This window comes from Canis lupus, chromosome 1 (assembly GCF_011100685.1).
Source record: "Canis lupus familiaris isolate Mischka breed German Shepherd chromosome 1, alternate assembly UU_Cfam_GSD_1.0, whole genome shotgun sequence".
Taxonomy (NCBI): Eukaryota; Metazoa; Chordata; class Mammalia; order Carnivora; family Canidae; genus Canis; species Canis lupus.
This window is the reverse complement of record NC_049222.1, coordinates 70036181-70060978: the sequence shown is the minus strand read 5'-3', so window position 1 is coordinate 70060978 and position 24798 is coordinate 70036181. Positions and strand designations below refer to the sequence as shown.

General features: G+C 41.6%; 1 protein-coding gene across 5 annotated transcripts in view; it reads right to left on the bottom strand.

The window, feature by feature from the left end:
• Window positions 1–1459: 1459 nt before the first annotated feature.
• The window catches only part of AKAP7 (A-kinase anchoring protein 7), a 127327-nt gene continuing 103988 nt past the window's right edge, over window positions 1460–24798 (bottom strand). For 2 of the 5 annotated variants that reach the window (XM_038526791.1, XM_038526792.1), the window contains 2 exons: window positions 3260–3376; window positions 1460–2538 (listed from right to left, as the gene is read on the bottom strand). In XM_038526791.1, the coding sequence (XP_038382719.1) occupies window positions 2273–2538; window positions 3260–3376 (383 nt within the window). In that variant the 3' untranslated portion in view covers window positions 1460–2272. Of the gene's footprint in view, window positions 2539–3183; window positions 3377–24798 lie in introns of all 5 variants that reach the window. The other 3 variants (XM_038526793.1, XM_038526795.1, XM_038526794.1) reach the window with 2 other exon arrangements.

Here is a 24798-nt window from a genome sequence, read left to right as displayed (position 1 = left end):
ATTAATAAAGAAAATCACTTCTCAGTGGTGGACGATCCAGAAGCCACAATGCATGTCCTGGACCAAACCAAGACCAATTAATACCATCTTAGGACAACATATTCTGGTGATGTAACCCTACAAGCAATTACTCTATGACTCTGATTAGTGGGGAAAGGTCATTTTGAATATTTCAGATCCCAAACTTAGATTTTTACAAATTCTTCTTTGGTTTTTAGAATGGATCCATGAAGAAAACAACATGTTTTGCCGTATATTTTCCATTATTTTCAGAAACCTTCTTTAAAGGAAGATTTTATTGGTAAGAATTAGAATTTTTAAACCCTAAATTAAATATCTGGGGATCCGTCCTCTCCAGTTCCATCCTATCAGCTGACAACTCTGATGTTATAGAACTTCAGGGCTTCAGGGAGCTGGCTGAGTCATAAGAAAGTGACCCCCTTGGTTGCCCGTTAGTCCTTAACGTGGTAGAGAGGAAGTGTTGCATTGTGGAAAGTCGGTGGCTTTGAAGATCCAAGTCTAAATTTAGCCCCACCTTTTATTAGCTCTATAAATAGCCATTTAGCTTTACAGCCACTTAACCATTTACACCCCAGCCCCCCACCCTGTTTCCTAGCTTCCTAATCTGTAAAACAATCCTAGTACCTTCCTAGCAGGGTCAGTGAAGGGAAGAAAAGTAAGGACCTGCCTAAATCACCTGGCACGCAGGCATCTAACCAATGGAAGCAATGATTCTTACCTAAGAGACCTGTAACCCCAGATTGCAAACAGGACACTCCCTCAGCCTTTCACTTAGTTTGGGAAGACTGGAGGAGTTCCTTGGGAATAAAGGTTATTTATGGATACAGGCTGAGAAGAGCTCTTTCTCCTGAAATCCTGTTAACCTGGATTATGAGACAGTGAAAATTGCCCCGGAAAGTTGAGATGGGGCCCCGGGGTTGCAGCTCATGGCCAGCTCCCTAACAGCAGAGGCCTTGCATTAGGCACTCAGTCTCCTAAAGGCCATTTCTTCATTTGAAAATCAAGGCAAGCCCCAAAATATCTTTGCTTCCTATCTTAAAGGTTTATGTAAGGAAGCTGTCTCGGAGCAGGAAAGCCCTCCACCATCAAGGGACTTCATGGTAGGCAGCTCCCTGCCTTCCAGCTGGAAGGCCTCACTCCTTTCATCTTTGCTCCTGCTGTCACTTCCCTGGCACATAATTAGCAGTTTGTGGGGTGCTATTTGGGTTTTCTTTGTGTTTGGCGTTGTTTTGTTAATTCTCTGTGAAGCTAAGTGATTTGAGGTGATTTAAAATTCTGAAGTTGACGGTGCTCTGGCAATGGTGTTGTCCGAGCATGAAGAATAAGGACGTGTAAGTAATGGTGAAAACACACTGAAACTACCAGAGCTCCTGCTTAGGACTTCCTTACACCAACACAGCACCCACTTCCATGAATGAGGAAAAAAGTGAGGAGAGGCAACAAGGGAAAACGATACATTTATTAAAACGCATGAAAATGCATAAACTCATTTATAAATAAATGTAGGATTTGCCCAGTGAAAAAATAGCTAAAATCCATGAGTAAACTGGATTTTACATATGAAATGATTACATATTTGATCTCCAATAATTTCCCCTCCATCATGATCTCTTAGTAGCAGCAATTTTGCAATGACTTATAGAAAAAGCCGTTACCAGTGAGTATCAAGGGGGGGTGGGGGGAGTTTTTCAAGGATTTTCTTTAAAAATGAACCAGTGCAAACAAATTCAGGTTATAAGGAATACAGTAAGACCTAGGGCTTATCTTCAGAAAAGTAGAAAATAAAAATCCCAAACATTCATTCATTAAGAAATGAAAAAGCAAACTACATTTTGATCATTAAAAAATAATACATATGGATGTTATAAAACATTCTTAACTAGTAATTATAATAATTACACTTAGAAACGCTCATTCAAGTACTAGTGTTCAATAAACATTCAGATTCCCATTAAAAGTAACACTAGATAGAGACTTGTGTGGACAATACTACTTCTGATTTAATAGCAACAAAAAAAATCACATCAACAGAAGGCAAGTGACCATTAAAATACTGTATTTTTTTTTTTGTCTGTAAATGATTTTTCACAGTCTGTGCACATCACCTGCGGGAACCCAAGGACCATGTCGCGACAGCTAATGAAGTCCTTTCTGTAAAATGATTCTTGATATTACAGAAACAAACATGCGAAAGCACAGGGTCAGCTCTAAACACAACAGGGCAGAACCAGTTTTCTTTGGCAAGAAATCGTCAGCTCCTGGCGGAGCAGTCGTGGCCTGTTGCGTGGCCGCGCTCAGGGCCTGGGGTGCGGGGGGGCGCCTGGAGCACCCGGTCACCCGGGTCACCGCCGGGCCGGCTGCTAGCAGGTCTTCCTTCCAGAAGCTCCCTCCTTATCCTGGCCTGAGTCTCCGGTTTTAACAAGAGTTCCTTTATCTGCTTCACCTTGGACTTCAGACCCATCCTTTCTCGCCGCAGAGCTTCACGAATTAAGTCCTGGAGTCCAATGGGCCTCTTGCCTGCGGGGAGAAAAAATTATATGACACATTTTACATTCAAATGCCAGTGAAAAGCATTACATAGGGCACACCGACTTACCAAAGGAGGTTAAAAGAAACCTTTATGTTGTTGCCCACGTTTTATAGAAAAGGTGGTTGCATTTTGCCAAAAAATATATCATTTGCACGAAACGAATTTGCTGTAAATAAAAGTCCCCGCGTGGCAACAGCAGACGGAGGACAGACGTGAGACACTGTGGACCAACAGGGTGGAGGACGATCCCGACGGGCAGGGTCTTCGGTTTAGCACTTGCAGCTGCCAGCCAGGCAGCAGGGATGGCAGGGCTCCCTCCAGCCCAGGCCCTTGGTGGCCTTCCGTCTGTGTCCAGGAGGCACAGCCCAGAGCCGCCCGCCTGGGCTGTGCGGAGGGCAGGTGGGACCTGGGCCCCTCTTCTCCCACAGTGCACCTGCTGCCCGTGGCGCCGTTTGTCCCCCGTGGTGCTTCAGAAACGCAAGCACATTGGCCACGGACGTAGGAGGCCGTCTCCACAGACTGGACGAGAGCCGGCGGTGCAGGCGGTGCGGGCGGTCGGTGGGCCCGCGGGCCCGTGGGCCCGGCAGAGGGGAGCAGGTGCCTCCCGGGGCGGGGGCCTGCCCGGGCCTCACCTCCCGCTCTGGTCGCCGTCAGCACCACCCCGGTCAGCCGCTCGGGCCTTCCCGGAGCTCCCATCCGCGGGCTTGCCTCTGCTCTGCGTCTCCTCCAGGTACTGCTGCACGGCCTTGAGCACTGCGTTCTCCACCAGCCTCTTGCTGAGCCTTAGCAGCTCAGCATCGTCGGGCTCCCCTCCGTTCTTAGCACCTACATTCCGCGACAGAGAAGAGAGGTCACAGAGGTCATACTGCCACCGGGACTCGCACGCACGGCCGGCTAGCTCACTTAGCTAAAAAGTGCAAGTGTCCTTCAATCTGGCAAATTGGACCTTTACATCCGAGAACACAGGTTTGGCTTTTCATTCGGTATTTGCAGAAACAGGAAATTGCCTATTCCTGGAGATTTCAGATTGAAAAGTAGTTCAGTAACCCCAGTCTAAGAATACTCCACCTCCTCATGCTAGAAGCTTCCCATTTCTAGAATTTTTGTTCTTCTTTCATCCATGGCTGTTTGCTACTATGAAAGTCCATGTGCCCACACCGGGAGCCTCTGGCACGTGGACTGCACCTACTACATCTGCATCTGCTTTTCCTTCGCCACTGCCAAATGTCAGGTGATTAGGATTTCCCAATCAACTCGTTTTTCCCAATCAACCTGCTGGCCCACAGGTTAGTTGCTAATAAACTTGCAGAACTTCCGTGAAGACGATTACTACTGCTACGAACTGGTTTAACCTTGTAAAACTAATATTCTTTTTTTTAAATCTCAGTGCTATCACTGCAATTGAAGAAATAAAAAACTCTTCAAGAGTTAGGATGATGACAGTAAATTACCAGATGTTAATACTTCATAGCCATTTTATTTCCCAGCTAGTGATGATCAAGGTTTGACTATTCCATCTTTCATTTTACTGTAAAAGGTCTGGTTCTCATCTATTCCTATGCTAGACATTTCCCACTCACTCTCTTCCTTGTCTCCATTAACTGGGGAAAAAACATACGGGACTCGTGGCTCATGCCCATTCAGTCCCTCATCTCCTTCCACCAAGCTGCTAACCCAGAAAGGCAGATGACTGGAGGCAAAGACATTCAAGCACCCAAATATGATAAACAAATATCAACAGATCCCAAGTAAGTGACAGAGAGCAGTAAAATAATAGTTGGGGATTTCAATATTCTACTTTCAACAATGAGAGGATCATCTGGCCAGAAAACCAACTGGACTTGAACGATACCCAGGGATCCCCTGAACGATACTTTAAACTAAATGGACCTAACAGACATATACAGAACGTCTAATGGTAGTCAAAATAGTATGGTATTAGCATAAAAACAGACACATAGACCAAGGGAGCAGAATCTAGAGCCCAGAGATAAACTCATGCATAATATTTGACAACGGAGCCAAGAAAACACAATGGTGAAAAGACAGTCTCTTTGATAAATGATGCTGGGAAAACTGGACATCCACATGCAAAAGAATGAAACTGGACCTCTAGCTTATGCACATACACAAAAATTAACTCAAAGTGGATTAAAGGCTTAAACCTAAGACCTAAAACCAGAAAACATCTAGAAGAAAACAAAGGGAAAAAAGCTGCTTTACATCGGTCTTGCAATGATTTTTTTGGATGACCCTAAAGAGCAAGCAATGAAAGTAAAAATCAGCGAGTCAGACTGTATCAAACTAAAAATCTTCTTCAGAGCAAAAGAAATAATCAACAAAATGAAAGGGCAATCTACAGAATAGGAGGATATATTTGTAAATCATATATCTGATAAAATATCATATATTTTGATATTCAAAATATATGAGGAACTCCTACAACTCAATAGCAAAGACATAAACAATCCAGTTTAAAAATGGGCCGAGGACTTGAATAAACATTTTTTCCATGACATGCAAATAGTTAACAAGTACATGAAAAGGTAAAAGGTGCTTCAATATTACCAATCATCAGGGAAATGCAAATCACAACCACAGTGAGATATCTCCCCACACCCATTAAAGTTATCAAAAAGCAAGAGATAGCAAATACTGACAAGAATGTGGAAAAAAGGGAGCCCTTGTGCACTGTTGATGAAAATGTAAATTGGTGCAGCTATTATGGAAAACAGTATGGAGGTTCCTCAAAAAATTAAAAATAGAATTACCATGGGATGCAGCAATCCCACTTCCAAGTATATATCTTTAGAAGACAAAATCACAATCCCAACAAGACATCTGGGCTCCCATGTTTATCGCAATATATTTCACAACAGCTAAGATATGAGCGTAGTGATGAATGGATAAAGAAAATGAGGTATTTATATAAAATGAAATATTCAGCCATAAGAAGGAGGAAATCCTGACATTTGTGACAACATGGATGGAACTTGAGGGCATGATGGTTAAAGGACACAAACTTTCAGTTATAAGATGAATACTCCAAGATCTAAGGGGCCCCAGGTAACTAGAGCTAACAACACTGTGTCGTGTACCTGCACTGTTGCTATGAGAGTAGAGCCTTAATGTTCTCACTATAACAACAACAAAATATAATTCTATGAGGTAAAGATGTGTTATTTAATATTTTTGTGGCAAACATTTCTGTAATCTACATATGTACCAAACCATCACATTCTATACATGAAACTTACACAATGTTATATGTCAATTACATCTCCAAAAGGTTGGGGAAGAACAAGAGGTAACTAGAGTGCTTGCACGTGAAGGTCAGCTCAGTTTTGGAATGTCATCCGTGGTCTCCAGAAGGTAAAAGCCCAGTGTTGAGCTTGCATTCTTAGGTCTGGGGCAGGTAGTTACTAAGGGTGTTGAGCAGGAAGATGGACACTTATTTTCTATCCTTACATATAACAGGGATTGAAATTCAAAAGCACATATGCTAAAGGTCTCCAACCCTCCTTCGGAGCCCACCACGTCTACTCAACCCACATCCAGGAGCAGCTCTGTTTATAACCATCAATCCTAGCAACATCCAAGCCAATGAGAGATACGTTGAAGACCCATCTAGACTTGCTACAAGAGGGAGGCCTTGGCCTTAGCAATGGCTTTCTCCTCAAAAGTGGCAACATGGCAACCCAAACCCATGATCAAATGTTCTAGAAAGAACATTTGTGGTGCAAAATATGCTCAGAATTCAGTAAGCTTCAACTCCATAATATCTACGTGGAAGTCGTTAAACATAAATATGTTAGGATATTATTAAAAGAAAGATAAAGAAATTCATTACTAATACCACGTGTGAAGGCAATTTAGGACTATTTTTATTAGTAAGAATGAATGAATATATTGCGTAATACTTAAAGGATTACACCTTATAAGATGTTTATACTGTGTAGCTAATACCTCCAAATATGTTACCCATCTGGAACTATCTGTATAATGGCCCTTCAAATTTAAAAGGGAGGTTGTGCCTGGGTGGCTTAGTTGGTTGAGCATCTGACTCTTGATTTCAGCTCAGGTCATGATCTCTGGGTGGTGAGATGGAGACCCGCATGGGGCTCCTCCATGCTCAGCAGGGAGTCTGCTTAAGATTCTCTCTCTCTCCCCCTCTGCCCACCCTTCAACTCATACTCATGCTTGCTCTCTCTCTCTCAAAAAAAAAAAAAAAAAAAAAAATCCCCCAAACATAAAAACATTAAAAAAGGAAAACTCAAATTCCAAATAAAGGAATGCTCTTTAAGTACCCTCCAAAACACTGGAGATGACTGTACCTGCCACCCTACTTGTGCTGTGCGCCTAGGCCAAAGAATGCATTTCTCTAGGCTGTCCCTTACCCTAGTCAGCTTGAAGATAACATCAGTCATCACGTCACTGACAGGTCATCAGTAAGAGAGCAGAGGTTGTATTGGAGTCTGATCTAACTCATTCCCTAAAATGCCTCAGGTCAAATAATCTCTGTTTCTGAGATTTTTTCTGTGTGCTATGAAATGTTCTCATTACTTCAAACACTAAAAGATTTAAAACACAAAAATCTTCCCACAAAAAAGTTAATTTTCCCTTCTGCTTTTCCTATTTCTGATCATGTTTTCGCTCTTATCGAAGTCAACCAAGCTCAAGACTGTCTTCATCTCTGACTCTTTCATTTCTCTCATCAATTGATTTAATCACCAAGCCCCATCAACGTGCTTTTCACAATTTCCTCTCGTCAGTGCATCTGGCATAATCCCTCTAGATTAATATTTCTAAAATGTCCCTTTTAGTCTCCATTGAATCTATAGGAAAATTTAAACTCATCTTCCTAAGCTTTCTAAAATTGACCTTTGGTGATCTCCCACCACTGCTGTGCTCCCACTGTCAGCTTCCGGTGTCTCCTGAGGGGCCTCCATATCATCCTCTATTTCTACATGACCCTCCCTTTCTCTATTTAAAATCCCACTGCTCCATGAAGCCTTCCCTGACTAACCCAGCCAGGATAGTACAAGGTCATTCGGTCATTCATTCACATATGCACTGAGGACTTCCAGTACACCTGGCTAGTCTAACCTATGGAGATGGAGCAGAGAACAAAACAAAGTCCTACTGGTTTTCCTTTAGAAATTATGAGCATTGTTTATGAATGTATTTATTCAACAACTATTGATTATCTGCTCTGCTTAATATACGGTCTTGAGTACAGAAGCCAGGTCCTAGGCTTCTCAGTCATCTCTCACTCTTCTAATGTATGAGGACAGTTTATCGAATACCATGAGAGCTCAACAAATATTTGTTAGTCTAATGAACTATTGATTAAAATCCTTGAGGACTCTAAATGTTGCTATCTTGCTATAAGGATAGCATACCTTGGCCAGAAATCTGCATTTAATATTAATTTAAAGCAAGAGCAGAGAATTCCAGAGTAATTCAAATAGTCATGTGAAAAATCTCCAAACATTTGGCTTGATAAACCTGGCCAATATGACAAAATATCCAGCCTAAGGGATAAATATTAACCATCTACGATAACGAACCAATCAACCAAAAAAGCAAAGAAATTTAGAAATGAATCTTCCAATCTGTCCTGAACTTTACCTTATGATTTCCATAAAGCATCATCAACCCTAACCATGAGCTCAAGGAAGACCCTACTGGAAGGTTCATCAAGGAGCCTCGAAAGAGCAGAGCAATTCCAAGAATGTGTGTCTTCATTCCAGTAAGACCTTATTTGTAGTCCCGCTTTTAACAGACTTATTTTCAACTTACTTAACAAAAGGCATCCTAAGATTTAAGTAATACTGTATTTTTCTTCCACCTACTACTTGAATAAATGTATGTCTCCAGAGTGACCTCTAAGATAAATGGCTACCTTCCTTTTACCTGAAGCATAGAGTAAAATGGCATTTCAACATGTCATTGCAAGGTACACAAACTATCTTTTGATATTCCAACAAAGGCACACACAAAAATATTCCCAACCTGGGAAGCAATTTCTTGGTAAAATTTTCTTTCTTGGTCTAGTTGGGTTATTCAATATCATACCTACTTAAAGTTACAGATTAACCTGTGTGTTTGACACTGTTATTTTAGAAATCTCCCTAGAATATCTTCAATAAATTTCTTTTTTTTTTTTAAAGATTTTATTTATTCATGAGAGACACAGAGAAAGAGGCAGAGACACAGGCAGAAGGAGAAGCAGCCTTCTTTTTTTTTTTTAAAAAAAGAGTAAGTCATGCTAATCTTTTTTAAAAAGAACAAAAGAAATCTCTTTTACAATGCCATGCAAGACCAAGGGAGAAAGTACAACCACATTAAAAGTACTCAATTGTCCCAATCAAAATCCCAGCAAATTATTTTATGGATATCAATGAACTGATTCTAAAGTTTCTATGGAGAGGAAAAAATAACATAATAGTGGAGGAGAAGAATAAAGTTGGAGGACTGAAACCACCCACCTTCAAGACCAACTATACAACTATAATAAGACCGTCTGGTATTGACAAAAGAATAGACAAATATATCACTGGAACAGAGAGAGCCCAGAAACAGACCTACACAAAAACAGTCAACTGATCTTTGCAAAAGGAGTAAAAGCAATACAATGGGGCGGACAGTCTCTCTAACAAATGATGCTGGAACAACTAGACATACACATACATGCAAAATAATGAATCTAGCACAGACTCACACCCGTCACAATAATTTACTCAAAATGCATCACAGACCTAAATCATAAAAAGCAAAACCATAAAACTCCTAGCAGATAACATAAGAGGAAATCTAGATGACCTTGGGTATGACAATAACTTTTTTATATAAAACTGTGAAGATACAGGGACACCTGGGTGGCTCAGTGGCTGAGCGGCTCCCTTCTGCTCAGGGTGTGACCTCGGGGTCCTGGGATCAAGTCCCGTATCCAGCTCCCTGCAGGGATCCTGCTTCTCCCTCTGCCTGTGTCTCTGCCTCTCTCTCCGTGTCTTTCATGAATAAACAAAATCTCAAAAAAAAAAATACCTGAAGATATAGCCCATGAAAGAAATAACTGATAAGCTAGACTTCACTGAAATTAAAACCTTTGCTCTGTAAAGAAAAAAAAAAAAGTAAAGCAAATTGGAATACAAGCCACAGTCTGGGCAACAGTAAGAAAACAAATAACTCATTTAAAAAATAGGTCAGAGATCTTAATGGAAATCTCACCAAAGGAAAAAAAAAAATATATATATATATATACAGAGAGAGAGAGAGAGAGAGAGAGAGAGAGAGACAGCAAATAAGCATATGAAACAATGTTCCGTGTCATAGGCCATCAGGGAAATGCAAATTAAACAACTAACGAGATGGCAGGGCACACCTATCAGGATGGCCCAAATCCAGAACACTGACAATACCAAATGCTGACCAGATAGGGGCTCCAGAAACTTTCATCCGCTGCTGGTGGGAATGCAAAATGTTTTAGCCACTTTGGAAGATGGTGGGTGGTTTCTTACAAAAACTAAACATATTCTTACCGTACAATCAAACAAGCATATGCGTTAGTATTTACCCAAAGTATCTGAAAATTTAGGTCCATACAAAGACCTGCACATGGATGTTAACAGCATCTTTTTCTTCATGTTAACTCTTTTAGTTCAATTTTATATTTATTTTTATTTATAGCATCTTTACTCATAATTGCCAAAACTGAAGCCAAGATGTCCTCTAGTAGGTCAATGGATAAACTGTGGTACATCCGGAGAATGGAATATTCTAGGCAGTGCCAAAAAGAAATGCGCTATCAAGCTATACAGTGACACGAAAGAACCTCGAATGCATGTTAGTAAGGAAGCTGACCTGGAAGGGCTTCCTGCTGCCTGGTTCCGAGTCTATGATACTCTGGAAAAGGCAAAGCTATGGACACAGTAAAAGGATGGGAGCTCGCAGGGTGGGCTGGGGAGGTGGACGGCAGAGGGACAGTAAGCTATAGGACAGCATCGTGGGGGGACACTAAGCTGTAGGACAGCATCGTGGGGGGACGCTAAATTGTAGGACAGCATCATGGGGAGAATGTGGCAGGGTGTGCTCGTCCAAGGCCTTGGACCACTGACACCTAGAGGCCCAGGTGTAGCGGGTCCACACAGGCTCTGGGCGGAGGCGCGGGTGGGGCGGCTGCATGCGAGGGGGACGGGGCCAACAGGAAATCTCTGTACCTTCCTCTCAATTTTTCTTTGAACCTAAAACTGCTCCAAAAAAACAAAGTCTAAAAAAAAAAAAAAGTTCCCACTAGCTCACATCCCAGCTGCCAGGAACTTGCCGTGGTACCTGAACAAAGGCCTCCCAAGCTCTCTGGCCACTTGCCCCATTCCGCCTCCACTTCCCGTGGCATAACCGTGGGCTCCTTAGCAGTGCATTTTTTTTTTTTTTTTTGACTGAGCTTACCTTTTTTTTTCATCTACCCAGGTAAAACGAGACGCTAATATAGATCTGTAGGTTCTTCTGAAGATTAGGGTGGCACAGTCAACTGCCCTGCACACCACTCCCAACTTAACTGTGATGAGGAACAGATCAAGAATTGTCCCCAAGTGCACATTTAACTCACATTGTCCTTGGGCGCTTATCCACCCAAAGTGTTAGCTGTAACACTCCAGGAAATAGAGTTCCTATAAATAAAGCTTCCCTCTTCTTGCCAAATACCAAAATGCCTTTCCATCGCCAACATACACAGACATGCGCGTACACACACACACACACACACACACACACCCCAGAATATTTTAGAATAAAAACACTAAAACTATATTTTAAATATTTCCTATAACATAAATTTCAAAAGGGGGAAAAAACATGCCTTTGTAAGTTTTATTCTGGATTCAGTAGCACAGATGGTGCTTTATGTAAAAAAAAAAATGGACAATCCCTCCGGAGGGATCCTGGAGATCCCCACACTGTGTCCCTCCATCCACCCCACCCTTGACATTTTTAAATTGGAGGGGCAGATGGCATGCAGTTAAACTGAATACCACTAATAGCCTTAAGGGGAAACAAAGGAGAGATAAGGTCCCAACAGGCAGTCGATCTACAGCCGCAGCCAAAGCTGTCGTGATGACAAAGTTATGAGCCTCTCAGGTCTTTTGTTAACACACTGGTGCTGGTACCTACAGAGTCCTCACTTCATTCCACTGTTCCCCGGGTCGCAGCCTGAACCCAACCCCCGATCCACACATCCTTGTAGGAACCTTGTAGGATCCTTGCAAACATTCCAAATCATGTGGCTTAGGATGGTTCTCAAGACCGCCCTTCCTACAGTCATATCACAGAAGGGACAAGACACATTTGCTGGATGTCTGTAGGCCCAACAGCCTGCCAAAGAAATCTTTCCAGACATCATGTAATCGCCTTGTAGAGATTTCTCGTTTTCCTCCATCTGTAACATCGGTTCTCTGAGTCCTTATTAGGATCCACACTGTTCTCATACAAGTTTTACTGTAATGCTATCATGTCTTATTGGAAGCCTTGGTGACGAGCTAGAACTCTGGGTGGCGATGTGACAACTCCTACTATGTGCGTAAGGGCAGAAAACTATGTAGCTATGAGTCTGAGAGCCAATCTGCCACTTTCTATCTGTACAGCCTGTTCACAATCTCTCTAAACCTGAATTTTCCTTCACTAGGTCATTTGTGAGGATAACATACTTTGCATTGCTGTTGGAAGCATGAGAGATAAGGTATGGAAAACACTTAACATTGTACCTGGAATATAGTAGGCTCTCAAAATACGGTGCCTATTTTATTAGTACATTTTATTTTTTTTTATTTTTTTTATTTTTTAAAGATTTTAATTTTTTATTTATTTATGATAGTCACAGAGAGAGAGAGAGAGAGAGAGAGAGAGAGAGGCAGAGACACAGGCAGAGGGAGAAGCAGGCTCCATGCACCAGGAGCCCAATGTGGGATTCGATCCCGGGTCTCCAGGATTGCACCCTGGGCCAAAGGCAGGCGCCAAACCGTTGCGCCACCCAGGGATCCCTATTAGTACATTTTATACATGTATTATGATTAGATCTGAGTTCAATGTTTCTTTTAAATTTTATTTATTTATTCACGAGAGACACAGAGAGAGAGAGAGAGAGGCAAAGACACAGAGGGAGAAGCAGGCTCCCTGTGGGGAGCCCGATGTGGGATTCGATCCCAGGACCCCGGGGTCATGCTCTGAGCCGAAGGCAGACACTCAACTGCTGAGCCACCTAGGTGCCCCAGAGTTCAATTTATTTTAAGAATGAGCTCAATACTTACTATAAGCTAATCATTAATTTACTCAAACATTTTATTAAGTGCCTACTATGTGCCATTGCTAAGTATTTAAAAATAAATGTAATTGGAGCACCTGGGTGGCTCAGTTGGTTAAGTATCCAACTCTTGATTTTGGCTCAGGTGATGATCTCAGGGTCGTGAGATGGAGCCCTCATCAGGTTCTGCACTGAGCATGGAACCTGCTCAAAACTCAATCTCTCTCTTTTCCTCTGCCTTTGCCCTGCCCACCCGCCTGTGCTTCTCTCTCTCTAAAAAATGAATAAATGAATGAATGAATGGATATAAAATCTAATCTCTGACCACACAAAAGTCAGTCTAGGAGGATGAGAAATAATGATTGTTAAACAAATACTTAAGGAACTGAAGGTACTTCCATGGTACTGGCCTAAAGTGGTGAAAGTGTCATGGGTAAGGTGGGGGTAGCGCAGGAGGAAAGAAGGCTGGAGAGCAAGCACAGATAAAGGGCCTGTACCATGTACTACGTACCATGCTATGGAATCTAAGTTCATTCTATAGGCAACAGGCAATTATTGAAGAATTTTAAGCATAACATATTTTAGAAAATTCACTGTTAATTGCCATGTGGAATACGGAAGAAGGGTTGGAGAGGAGTAAAAATAGGGACAAGTTTATGAAGACAAAAAGAGAAACAATAAGGACCTGAACTATGGTAGAGGCAGGAAAATAAGAGACATATTACAGAGAGAGTTAAAACACAGGAATATTGGACCAGGGACCCAATTTAATTAGGAAAGGGTTTTAAGGAAAGAGGAAGTGGAGCGTGAAAAAATACATATGAAGAAATGTGACCAAAAATGTTTGAAATTCTATAAAAACTTAAACTCTAAATTCAAGAAGCTCAAAAATACCAAGTTTAAGAAATGTGAAGAAAATCATACCAAGTAACATCATGATCAAACTGCTAAAACCAATGTTAAGAGAAAACCATCAAAACAGCCAAAAGAAAAAGGATGCATTATACACAGAAGAACAAAGACAAGAACGACAGCAGACTTACTCATCAGAAACAATGCAAGCCAAAAGATAAGATTAACAACATCTTTAAAGTACTAAAAGAAAAAGAAAAGGCAACATAGAATTCTTTATCTGGACACGTTATCTTTCAAAAATGGGGATGAAAGATTTTTTTCAGACATATAAATGCTGAGTTAATCATCAGCCAACCAGCACTAGAAGAAAAAGAAAAACTTCAAGCAGAAAAAAAAAAAAAAAAAGATACCAGATGGAAATATGGATGTACTAAAAAACAAAAAAGAACTAAAAACTATGCATATGTAGATAAAAATTAAAGAATTTCTCTCATTCTTACTCTCTTTAAAAGACCATTGTTTGGGAGCACCTGGCTGGCTCAGTCAGTTGAGCATGTGACTCTTGATTTCTGATTGGGTGGTCATAGTCTCAGGGTCACGGGCTCTGTGCTGGGTGTGCAGCCTGCTTGAGATTCTCTCTCTCCCTATCTCTGTGCCTGTCCCCCCTTGCTCTCTCTCTCTCTCTCAAAAAAAAAAAAAAAAAAAAAAAAAAAAAAAGGCACCTGTTTTAAATGGAGTTTATAAAATACATAGATATAAAGCCCATGACAGCAACAGCACCAAGACTAGGCAAGAAAATGGAAATAGCTATTGTAAGGTTCTTATATAAAATGTGAGGTGGCATACTATTATTTGAAGGCATACCATCATAAGTTAAGAATGTATATTTTAAAACCCTAGAGCAACCACTAAAGTAAAAATTAAAAAGGGTATAACTAATAAATCAAATAATAAACATAGGTGGAATTCTACATTCTTAATACAAAATAAGCAGTAAAAGAGGAGGAAAAAGAACAAAGCAAGGTGGAGGATTTAAACTCGCCCATATTGCTAATCGAATAGGACAAAGAATAGTCTAAACACTTCAATAAAATGTTAAAGATTGTTAATTTGGATAAAAAACAAGAATCAACTATGATGTCTACCAAAAATCTACTTTCAAAATACAGAAAGATTAAAGGTAAAAGGATGGAAAGTGATATATCATGCTAATGCTAATCAATAGGAAGCTTGAGAGTCAATATCAAACAAAAGCAGATTTCAGGGGAAAAAAAGAGAATTACTTGAGATAAAGAGGAACATTTTATAATCTTAAGGAAATCAATTCATCAAGAGGATATAAAAATCCTAAATGGGGAATCCCTGGGTGGCTCAGTGCTTTAACACCTGTCTTCAGTCCAGGGCATGATCCTGGAGACCCGGGATCGAGTCCTGTGTCAGGCTCCCTGCAGTGGAGCCTGCTTCTCTCTCTGCCTGTGTCTCTGCCTCTCTCTCTCTCTCTCTCTCTCTCTCTCTCATGAATAAATAAAATCTTAAAAAAAGAAAATATTGTGAACTAAATGAAAATTAAAAAGAAATTAATTAAAACATATCAATTCTGTAGAATACAGCTAAAGCTGTACTTAGAGGGAAATTTATACCATTTTATGCTAAGATTAGAAAATAAGAAAGGTTGGTCTCAAATCAGTCATCAAAGCTGCCACATTAAAAACATAGGAAAAGAGAAGCAAATGAACCCCAAAGTAAATAGAGAAAAGGAAATAATTAAAACAATAGCAGAATGAATAGAAAACAAATACACAGTAGTGAAAAAGAAATAAAACCAAAAGCTGGCTGGTTGAAAAAAAGAAATCAGTAAGATTGATAATTCTCTATCCAAACTGATCAAGAACAAATAATAGAAGATATATATTACTGATATCAGGAATGGGAAAGGGAACATCACCATTAACTTATAAACATTAAGAGGATAATAATATTATGAACAATTTTATGCCAACAGATGCAACAAACTAACTACAATGAGCAAGTTCCTTAAAAGAAACAAACTACACAACTATTCAGGAAGAAACAGATAACTTAAATAGCCCTATTAAAGAAATTGAAATTATAGTAAAAAAAAAGAAATGTTTTGGGGTACCTGGGTGGCTCAGTCAGTTAAGTTTCTGCCTTCAGCTCAGGTCATGACCTCAGGGTCCTGGGGTGGAGCCCTGAGTTCGGGGGGTGAGGGGGGGCTCCCCTGCTTGTCCCTCTACTGCTGCCCCTACCTGCTTGTGTGCTCTCTCTCGCTTGTTCTCTCTCTCTCTCTCAAGTAAATAAATGAAATCTTGAAAAAAAAAAAATCTTTGACGGATGGCTTCACTGTTGGTAAATTCTACCAAGTATTTTAGGAAGAAATTTTTACCAATTCACAAAATCTTCTGGAAAAATAGAAGAAAAAGAGAACAATCCCCAGTTCATTCTATGATACCTCAGCCAGACAGACACTGAAAAAAGGAAACTATAGAACAATGTCCCTCACAAATAGAACACGAAAACAAAAACCCTTATGAAAATACCGCCATATCAAATAGAGCGATGCATGAAAAAGATAATATATCATAAACAAGAGGAATTTATTCCAGAAATGCAAGATTGAGGTAAATTTGAATATCGGTATAATTCACCATACTAACAGACTAAATAAAGAAACACAATCACCTCAATATATTCAGAAAAAGAATTTGACAAAATTTAATATTCATGATAAACATGATGATAAGCACTCTTAGCAAACTAAAAATGGAAACAGTCTTAGGCTTAAAAGAGCTCCTATGAAAACCTATAGTAGGGATCCCTGGGTGGCGCAGCGGTTTGCCGCCTGCCTTTGGCCCAGGGCGCGATCCTGGAGACCCGGGATCGAATCCCACGTCGGGCTCCCAGTGCATGGAGCCTGCTTCTCCCTCTGCCTATGTCTCTGCCTCTCTCTCTCTCTCTCACTGTGTGCCTATCATAAATTAAAATAAAATAAATAAATTAAAAAAAAAAAAAAAGAAAACCTATAGTAATGTCATACTTAACTGGTAAAAGGCAATGATTTTCCCCCGAGGTCCGGAACAATATTAAGATCTGCCCTCACCACTCCTACTCAGTACTGTACTACAAGTCCTAGTCACTGCAATTAGACAAAACAACAACAACTGAGTAAAAAGCCTCTTGATTGAAAAAGGAGTAAAACTGTCTTCATTTACAATATATATGATCATCTCTCTAGAAATCCTAAAGAAAATCTACAAAAACATACCTAGCAAGGTCACAGGATACAAGGACTATATTTTTAAAAGTAGCTGCATTTCTATATACTAGCCCAAACAACTCTAAATTGAAAATGAAAAATTTTTAAATATTTTTAATAGCATGAAATATAAAACATGTAGGGACAATTCAGCAAACTGTCTGCAACACCTATACATTCTGTATACACAACTACAAGATTTCCTGAGGGGAATTAAGACATAAATAAATGGAGAGAGAAACTATACTCATTGATCAAAAGATACAATAGTGTTCAGATGTCAAACCTCCTTCAATTGTCCGACAGATGCAAAACTATATCCATCACAATCTCATCTGGATTTTTCATAGAAATTGACACGTTAATTCTTAAACGTATACAAAAATGTACTAGGAAAATGCAAAAGATACTAGAACAGCCAAAACAATTTTTTTAAAAGAGCAAAGATGGAAGACTTCTAGTACCTGATTTCAGACTTATTATGAAGCTATAGAAATAGAGAAAGTATGGGTGTCAGCATCACCATCAATGAAACAAAACAGAAAATCCAGAAATAGACTCACAAACATATGGCCAATTGATTTTTAACAAAAGTGCCAAAGATAATTCAACACACAGAGAGAATAATCTTTTCAATAAATGATGCGAGAGGGCACCCAGGTGGCTCAGTTGGTTAAGTGTCTGCCTTCTGCTCAGGTCACGATCTCAGGGTCCTGAGATCAAGCTCCATGTTGGGCTCCTGTTCAGCGAGAGTCTGCTTCTCCCTCTCTCTCGCTGCCCCTCTCCCCCACTCATACTCTCTCTCAAATAAATAAATAAAATTGTTTAAAAAAACTAAAAGGTGCTATGACCATGGTATAGGCACATGCAAAAGAGAACTATGACCCTTATTTCACATTATATATAAAATGAACTCATAACGGATCACGGATCTAATATAAGAGCCAAAAGTATAAAGTGTCTAGAAGAAAATATAGAATTTTTTAGTGACCTTCGATTAGGCAAAGATTATTTATTTATTTATTTAATTTTTATTTATTTATGATAGTCACACACACACAGAGAGAGAGAGAGAGGCAGAGACATAGGCAGAGGGAGAAGCAGGCTCCATGCACCGGGAGCCCGACGTGGGATTCGATCCCGGGTCTCCAGGATCGTGCCCTGGGCCAAAGGCAGGCGCTAAACTGATGCGCCACCCAGGGATCCCTAGGCAAAGATTCTTAAATAGGACCCCAAAAACAAAATCTACCAAAAAAAAAAAAGAAAAAAAAGGATAAAGTGAATTTCATCAAAATGTAAAACTTTTGCTCTTAAGACATGATTAAGGGGGAAAGGCACACAGAGTGGAAGAAAATATTTGCAAGACGTAGCCATTAAAGAATGTGTATCCAGAATACAAAAAAAGAACTCTTTCAATTTAGTATAAGAACAAAGAAGAAGATTAAAAATGGTCAGAAGAATTGAAGAGTTACTTCACAAAAGATATACAGATGGCCAATAAACGTGACAAATGCTCAATGTCGTTAGCCATCCAGGAAATGCAAATTAAAATTATCATGAGATACTGTCACCCACTAAAATTAAAATGTAAAAGATTAACAATATCAAGTGTTGGTGAGGATGAAAAGCAATTAGAACTCCTTCCTGTTGGTGGAAATGCAAAAATGGTACAGTCATTTTTTGTAAAAACAGTTTCAAAACTTCTTATAAAAATTGTTCTTATGAGAGTTGGCCATATTCTTTTTTTTTTTATAAATTTATTTTTTATTGGTGTTCAATTCGCCAACATATAGAATAACACCCAGTGCTCATCCCGAAGTTGGCCATATTCTTGACATGTAACCAGTGATCTCATTTCTAGCTAGAATTGAAAACAAACGAAATAAAATAATATGGCCACACAAAAACCTATACATAAATGTTTGTAGTAGCTTTATTCCTTTTTTTTTTTTTAATTTTAGTAGCTTTATTCCTAATTTCCCCACACAACCGAAATATCCTTCAACTGGCGAATGCATCAACAGACTGTGATGTACCACGTAATAGAACAGGACTTGGCAATACAGAGGAATGAGTGCTGATACGTCAACAACACAGATGAAGCCGAAGTGCCTGATACGAAGTGAAAGAAGCCACACTCAGTAGATGCATAACACAGGAGTTTACTTTATGACATTCTGGAAAAGGCAAAACTATCAGCACCGAAGGACTGGGCACGAAGGCAGGGGTTGGCCTCAAAGGCGCACACGGGGATTGGGGCGATAAGGGAACACTTCCCGGTCTTGATTGTGGTGGTGGTTATGTGACCCTACATGTTGATCAAAACTCCCCAAACCATACGCACACACGAAAAGAGTGAATTCTATTGTATGACAATGACACCCCAATTTTAAAAAGTACTAAGAACAATTTCTCCCCACGATGAGGGGCAATGCCGGGGCCTACTGGGGTCACCGGTGGACCCTGCAGTTGGCACGTCGCCCCTCTCTGTTCTCTGCTGTCTACCTGCGGTCTCTCGCGGCTGCAGGCTCCAGGCACAGGGGCTTTCCTTCTGAATCCTATTCTGTATCGTGCTCGATACAAAAATCTGAAAAATAATTTCCAGTGTAACAGACAACGGGTGGTTTCTGATAATGAATGAAATCCAAATCATTTTGATTCTCCCCTTTGGTGTACAAAACATGTATCATTTGTTCCAATGATGGAATAAATGTTCAAAAAGAGCAAACTAACGTGGCAGCCGGTCCCCGCCCGACGAGCGGTCACTGTCACTGTTGGAATCTGTTTCCGAGGGGCGCTGTGCTCACTGCGGGTTGTTTCGCTCACTCGTTGTGCCTTGTATTGCTTGTACGCTTTCCCTAACCTAAAATGTTCTCTATTATATAGAGAGCATGCGGTTTGTTTTTTTTTTCTCCCTGAATTTTGATTCTTATATTTGCTCAGGCTGGAACGTGAGGAGTTCTCAATATCCTTGACTGTTTGCTCAAGGGCCCCTCCACATCATTTTGTGCGAAAATGCCCGGGAAATGCCGTTCAAGTTGTAATAAAAGCAGCAGAGGTTTCAAACACAAGCCCTGGGACAAAAGAGTATCAACAGGAGCATGGTTATGCCTAGAAAATTGTTCTTATGACAGGGAGCAAATAAATGGTAGTTTCAACCATGTCAAAGGCATCATGATCTTGTCTGACAGAAAAATAAGGGGGCTAGAAAATGAGCGTCGCTTTAAATCGTAAAACCATGTTCATGTGATTTTTTTTTATCATCTTAATATTTAAGAGAACTTTACATAAAAGGGGGCCACCTGGGAAGCTCAGTCGGTTGAGTGTCCAAGCCTTGGTTGCGGCTCAGGTCAGGATCTCAGGCTCCCAGGAGCCGAGCCGCACGCCGGGCCGGGCTCTGCACGAGTCTGCTGGAGATGCTCACTCTCCTGCCCCTGTGCCCTTCCCCCTCCTCTCTCAAACAAACAAACAAATAAATAAAATCTTTGAAGAGAGAGAGAGGGTTTTACATAAAACTTAAAAGCACAACTAGCTGGGATTAACTTTCACTTGTTCGACCAACGCGTGTGCTCGCGGGCCTGGGCTGACGTTCCAGGCCCCGGGTTGATTCAAGCAGAGCAAAGGCCCCTTTCCTGACCGAAGGTGGGGCCAGCAGGTAGGCCAGCAGGTAGGCAGCAGGTAGGCCAGCAGCACAAACGCTGCCGTCACTCTAATCCGCTGAATTAAACTAACTGTAGGTCCACGTTCCCTCTTGCACAGGCAATAAGGACGCACCGTGATCTAAAGGTCCCGGCCGAGAAAATCCCCATGGGCCGGTCGCCGATGGCGGTCACGGGGATACTTCCTTCCACTCGGTTAGCTGACACCCCACACTTCTCAACGTGCTCTCGGAAGCATTATTATTGCATCTGGTTCTCAAACATTCCTGTTGAGGTGAAATAAGCGTTGTTCTGCCCAGATGACAAGTAAGAACAACGAGACGCAAGGGGTCACACACACTGAGGTCACACAGCAGAAGGGATGGAAATCCGGACTCTCCCCCAGATTCAGGGGGATGGGTTCATCCAGGACACCGGCCCCAGGCACACACACCGCAGCGCTCGGGCCCCACAGCCCGGGGAAGCCGGAGCCTCCATGAGGGAAGCAGCATGGCTGAGTGGTTGGCTGACTAGGAAAACCAAATTCAGCAAGTTTCGCTCTCAGATGAAGATTTTTATACTAAATCATGGAGACGGATTACTGAAGTATAACCCTGTCCCTCCATCCCCCAGCTCTCCTTCTTCCTTCCTTCCATGTCCCCTTCCTTACACGTTTGGTGAGCTCCCTTGTGTGGGATCGCATCGCTGCTACAAACACAGAAATGAACCCAACGTGGGCCCTGCCATTGGGACCCTTGCGACGTAGCCGAGGTCGAAACACGTGTTAAGAGAGAAATAAAGGGTGGTGAACACCTAGAAGGGAGGTAAAGAGTGGTCAGTTCTAACAAGGGGAAGGTATCAAAGTCTCCTGGAGGCAGTGACACTTGAGCTGGACCTTCTAAGTGCTTCTCAGGGGGCCAGGGTAGAAATGACGTGCCCAGTGGAGGTGGTGAGACGACCGGCGTGCTCAGGTAACCGCAGAACGTGGCCTCGGATACAGTGACTGTTAGCAGCGGGAGGAGGACGATGTGGCTGGTGATGGGCTCGGGCGAGAGGCCACGAAGGCTCCACCGGGGAAGACCAAGTAGTTCGCATCATTTATTGCGACACCAATTATTTAGTCTTGTCGCCCAGGAATTCCTTATTCAAACCCATGAGGTATCACGTTCAAGAAAATGAGATATTCACATTCCTGATGACGTTTAAAAAATACAAGCCTGAGTGAAACAATGTCCCTGTTATTTTATAGGAGAGCATCAGATCCGCCACTAACCAAAAATTTTACTTCATTTTGTTTTAGGTTCAAGGTAAATCACCAGTCATTAAGCTCAGTGAGACAAAATACAACCATAACTACAAGGTGAGCAAGAGCATCGTAAATACTTCAATATCATGGAATGAGATAAGTCGTATTTTTAAAAATTATTCAAAGCATAGCTCCTTTTAACTCAGTTGCCTAAACCAAACTATTTTTGGGTGAGACTGGAGAACACATCTTATACTACAAAATCTTTCCAACTAACTACTCAACTAGCCAACTCATAAAATACATTAAACTGACACTGTTTTCTCTGATGGCTTCAAAAAGCTAATTTTTAAACTCTGGCCAGTGACAATCCGGGTACACACAAAGCTATTTGGTCAGTGATTTTTGCTTGTGAGTACTGACCAGTCCACGGACCGTACCTATCAGGTATTCTAAAAGCAGCAATAGCAGGTCAAACAGAGAATCTGTTCTGCTAAAGAAAACTTGGAAGACGATTCATCATTAAAATAATAAATAAATAAATAAATAAATAAATAAATAAATAAATAAATAAATAAATAAATAAAATAAAATAAATAAAATAAAATAAAATAAAATAAAATAAAATAAAATAAAATCAGAGGGGGTAGCGGAGTGGCTCAGTCAGCTAAACGTCCGACTCCTCGTCCCAGCTCAGGTCCTAAACTCAGGGTTGTGAGTTCAAGCCCCACGTTGGGCTCCATGACCAGCGTGGAGCCTACTTAAAAAAAACAAAACTTTTTTAATAAAACAAAATAAATAAAACCAAGAGAAAACACAATTTAAGGTCATTCTTGCCATTCTGCAGGGCATGTGATAAAAATGAATAAAGCAACAGAGTGTATTTGTGAGCACTGAGTTCCTAGCCCTGGAACCAGCTTCTCCAGCCGAGAAAGGGGCCAGTCATCCTACTCTGCTGTAGCTTCAGACCATTGAGAGGCTCCAAGGGGGACGCATAAGTCCCTCAAGAGGGAGAGGCGCCAAGAGGTGATGCCCCCCACCCCCTAGCCCTGGCCGCCCTCACTTCCTCACCTGCACTGGCAGCTCGTCCTCGTGAGACACAGTCTCATTACTCATTTAAAACAGACCGAGGTATTATAGGGTCTCATTCATTTGGGGAATATAAAAAACATTGAAGGGGAATAAAGGGGAAAGGAGAGAAAATGAGTGGGAAATATCAGAGAGGGAGACAGAACATGAGAGACTCCTAACTCTGGGAAACGAACTAGGGGTGGTGGAAGGGGAGGTGGGCGGGGGGGTGGGGGTGACCGGGTGACGGGCACTGAGGGGGGCACTTGATGGGATGAGCACTGGGGGTTATTCTATATGTTGGCAAATTGAACACCAATATAAAATAAATTTATATAAAAAATAAAATAAAATAAATAAAAATAAAGCAGACCGAGGCGTGGGGAGCCCACACACGTGTTGCTTTAGCTTCAGGAAGAATGACCGAAGTACGTGATTTAGGATTTACTTTTCTTTTCTCAATGACCTGTGACTATCGATTTACCAGAGGCTTCCAGAAAAGCACTCCGACGAAAATGAAACAATCCTGAAGTTCCTTTTGGCGCTACCTACCGTTTACGAACCTTCTCTGAATACGGGATTCCCACAGCAGGAGCTGGCCCTGGCATTTCCGCTTGTTGAGCAGGTGCGGGAGGCTCCACGGGGGACCCGACTCACCCCGTCAGCCGAAGTCTGCTTCCCCAGCCCCGACCCCTGCTCCCAGCAAGGAGTCTCCAGAGTGGGCAGGAAGCCGCCTGTGTGTCCCGGGGCCAGGGCACCGTTAGGGCCACACTGGGCTTCCTATCCCAGTCCCCCGGGGGGCAGCCTGGCGCCCTGGGGACAGCAGGCACCAAAGACACAGAGGAGGGAGATCAGAGGTGCCCGGGGCTTGCCCGGCATTTTTCTCTGAAGAATAAGCCAGAAGCTATCCTCCGTATGGCTGCTGGGGCCTCTTCTCACACAGCACCCGGGAGGCTGAGGAGCCACATTCCCCGTCACCAGCGTCTCCGAAGACCCAGGGTCCTGCTCATGGAGCCCTGAGGCGCTCTCTGCCCGTGTTTCCGCAGCACCCACTCTTACTTTACTTACTCATAATAATCATATTTGTAGGTCCTTTCAATAATAGTAAACCTGCCTAATATTAAGTGCCTGTTACGTGCCTGGATTTCATTTAAGTGAAAAGCTTACTATTATTATCACTATTTTACCAATGAGAAAACCAAGGATCAGAAAAGCCAACAGACTTGCCCAAGCCCATGCAACTAAATACAGCAAACCGGGACTCAAACCACACTTTGCCTTCAAACCACGATGCTGCTCCCTACCTGCAGCGGGAAATATATTTCTATGATGCTGAAGACATCATATGTCTTCAGCACTAAAATGAGACTTCCAACCAGATAATGTTTAAAATGCTTCCTATTACTCTATAGGGTCAGAACCCCAGGACTAGAATCCTAGCTCCTCCGTTTACTAGCTCTGTATCCCTGTAAAATCTGCCTAACCCTTCTGAGGTTCATTTTCTTTACCTGCAAACCAAGGATAACAGAAGTTCTGTACCTTACGGCTGTTGTGAAAATTAAGTAAGATAATAATACAAAACAGTGCAGCACCCCCCTTATAGTAAGTATTCAACACAATTAGCTACTTCACTGTTTTGGTTGTAAGTGGAGGAGATATCAAGACCCTCCCGTAACATATGAGGTCTCAAGGCTATCTGTTGATGACCTCCTTGCTGTACACCTCTGTAAGCAAATGCAGAATGAGTACCCTACTCACCGTACACAATATGTTTCTTAAAACAGTGTTGGAGTGACGCAAACAAGAAATGTGTGCATTGTTCTTTAGAGCTCGAATTTACTTGCTTTTGCAACTGAACAAAGAAGAGCT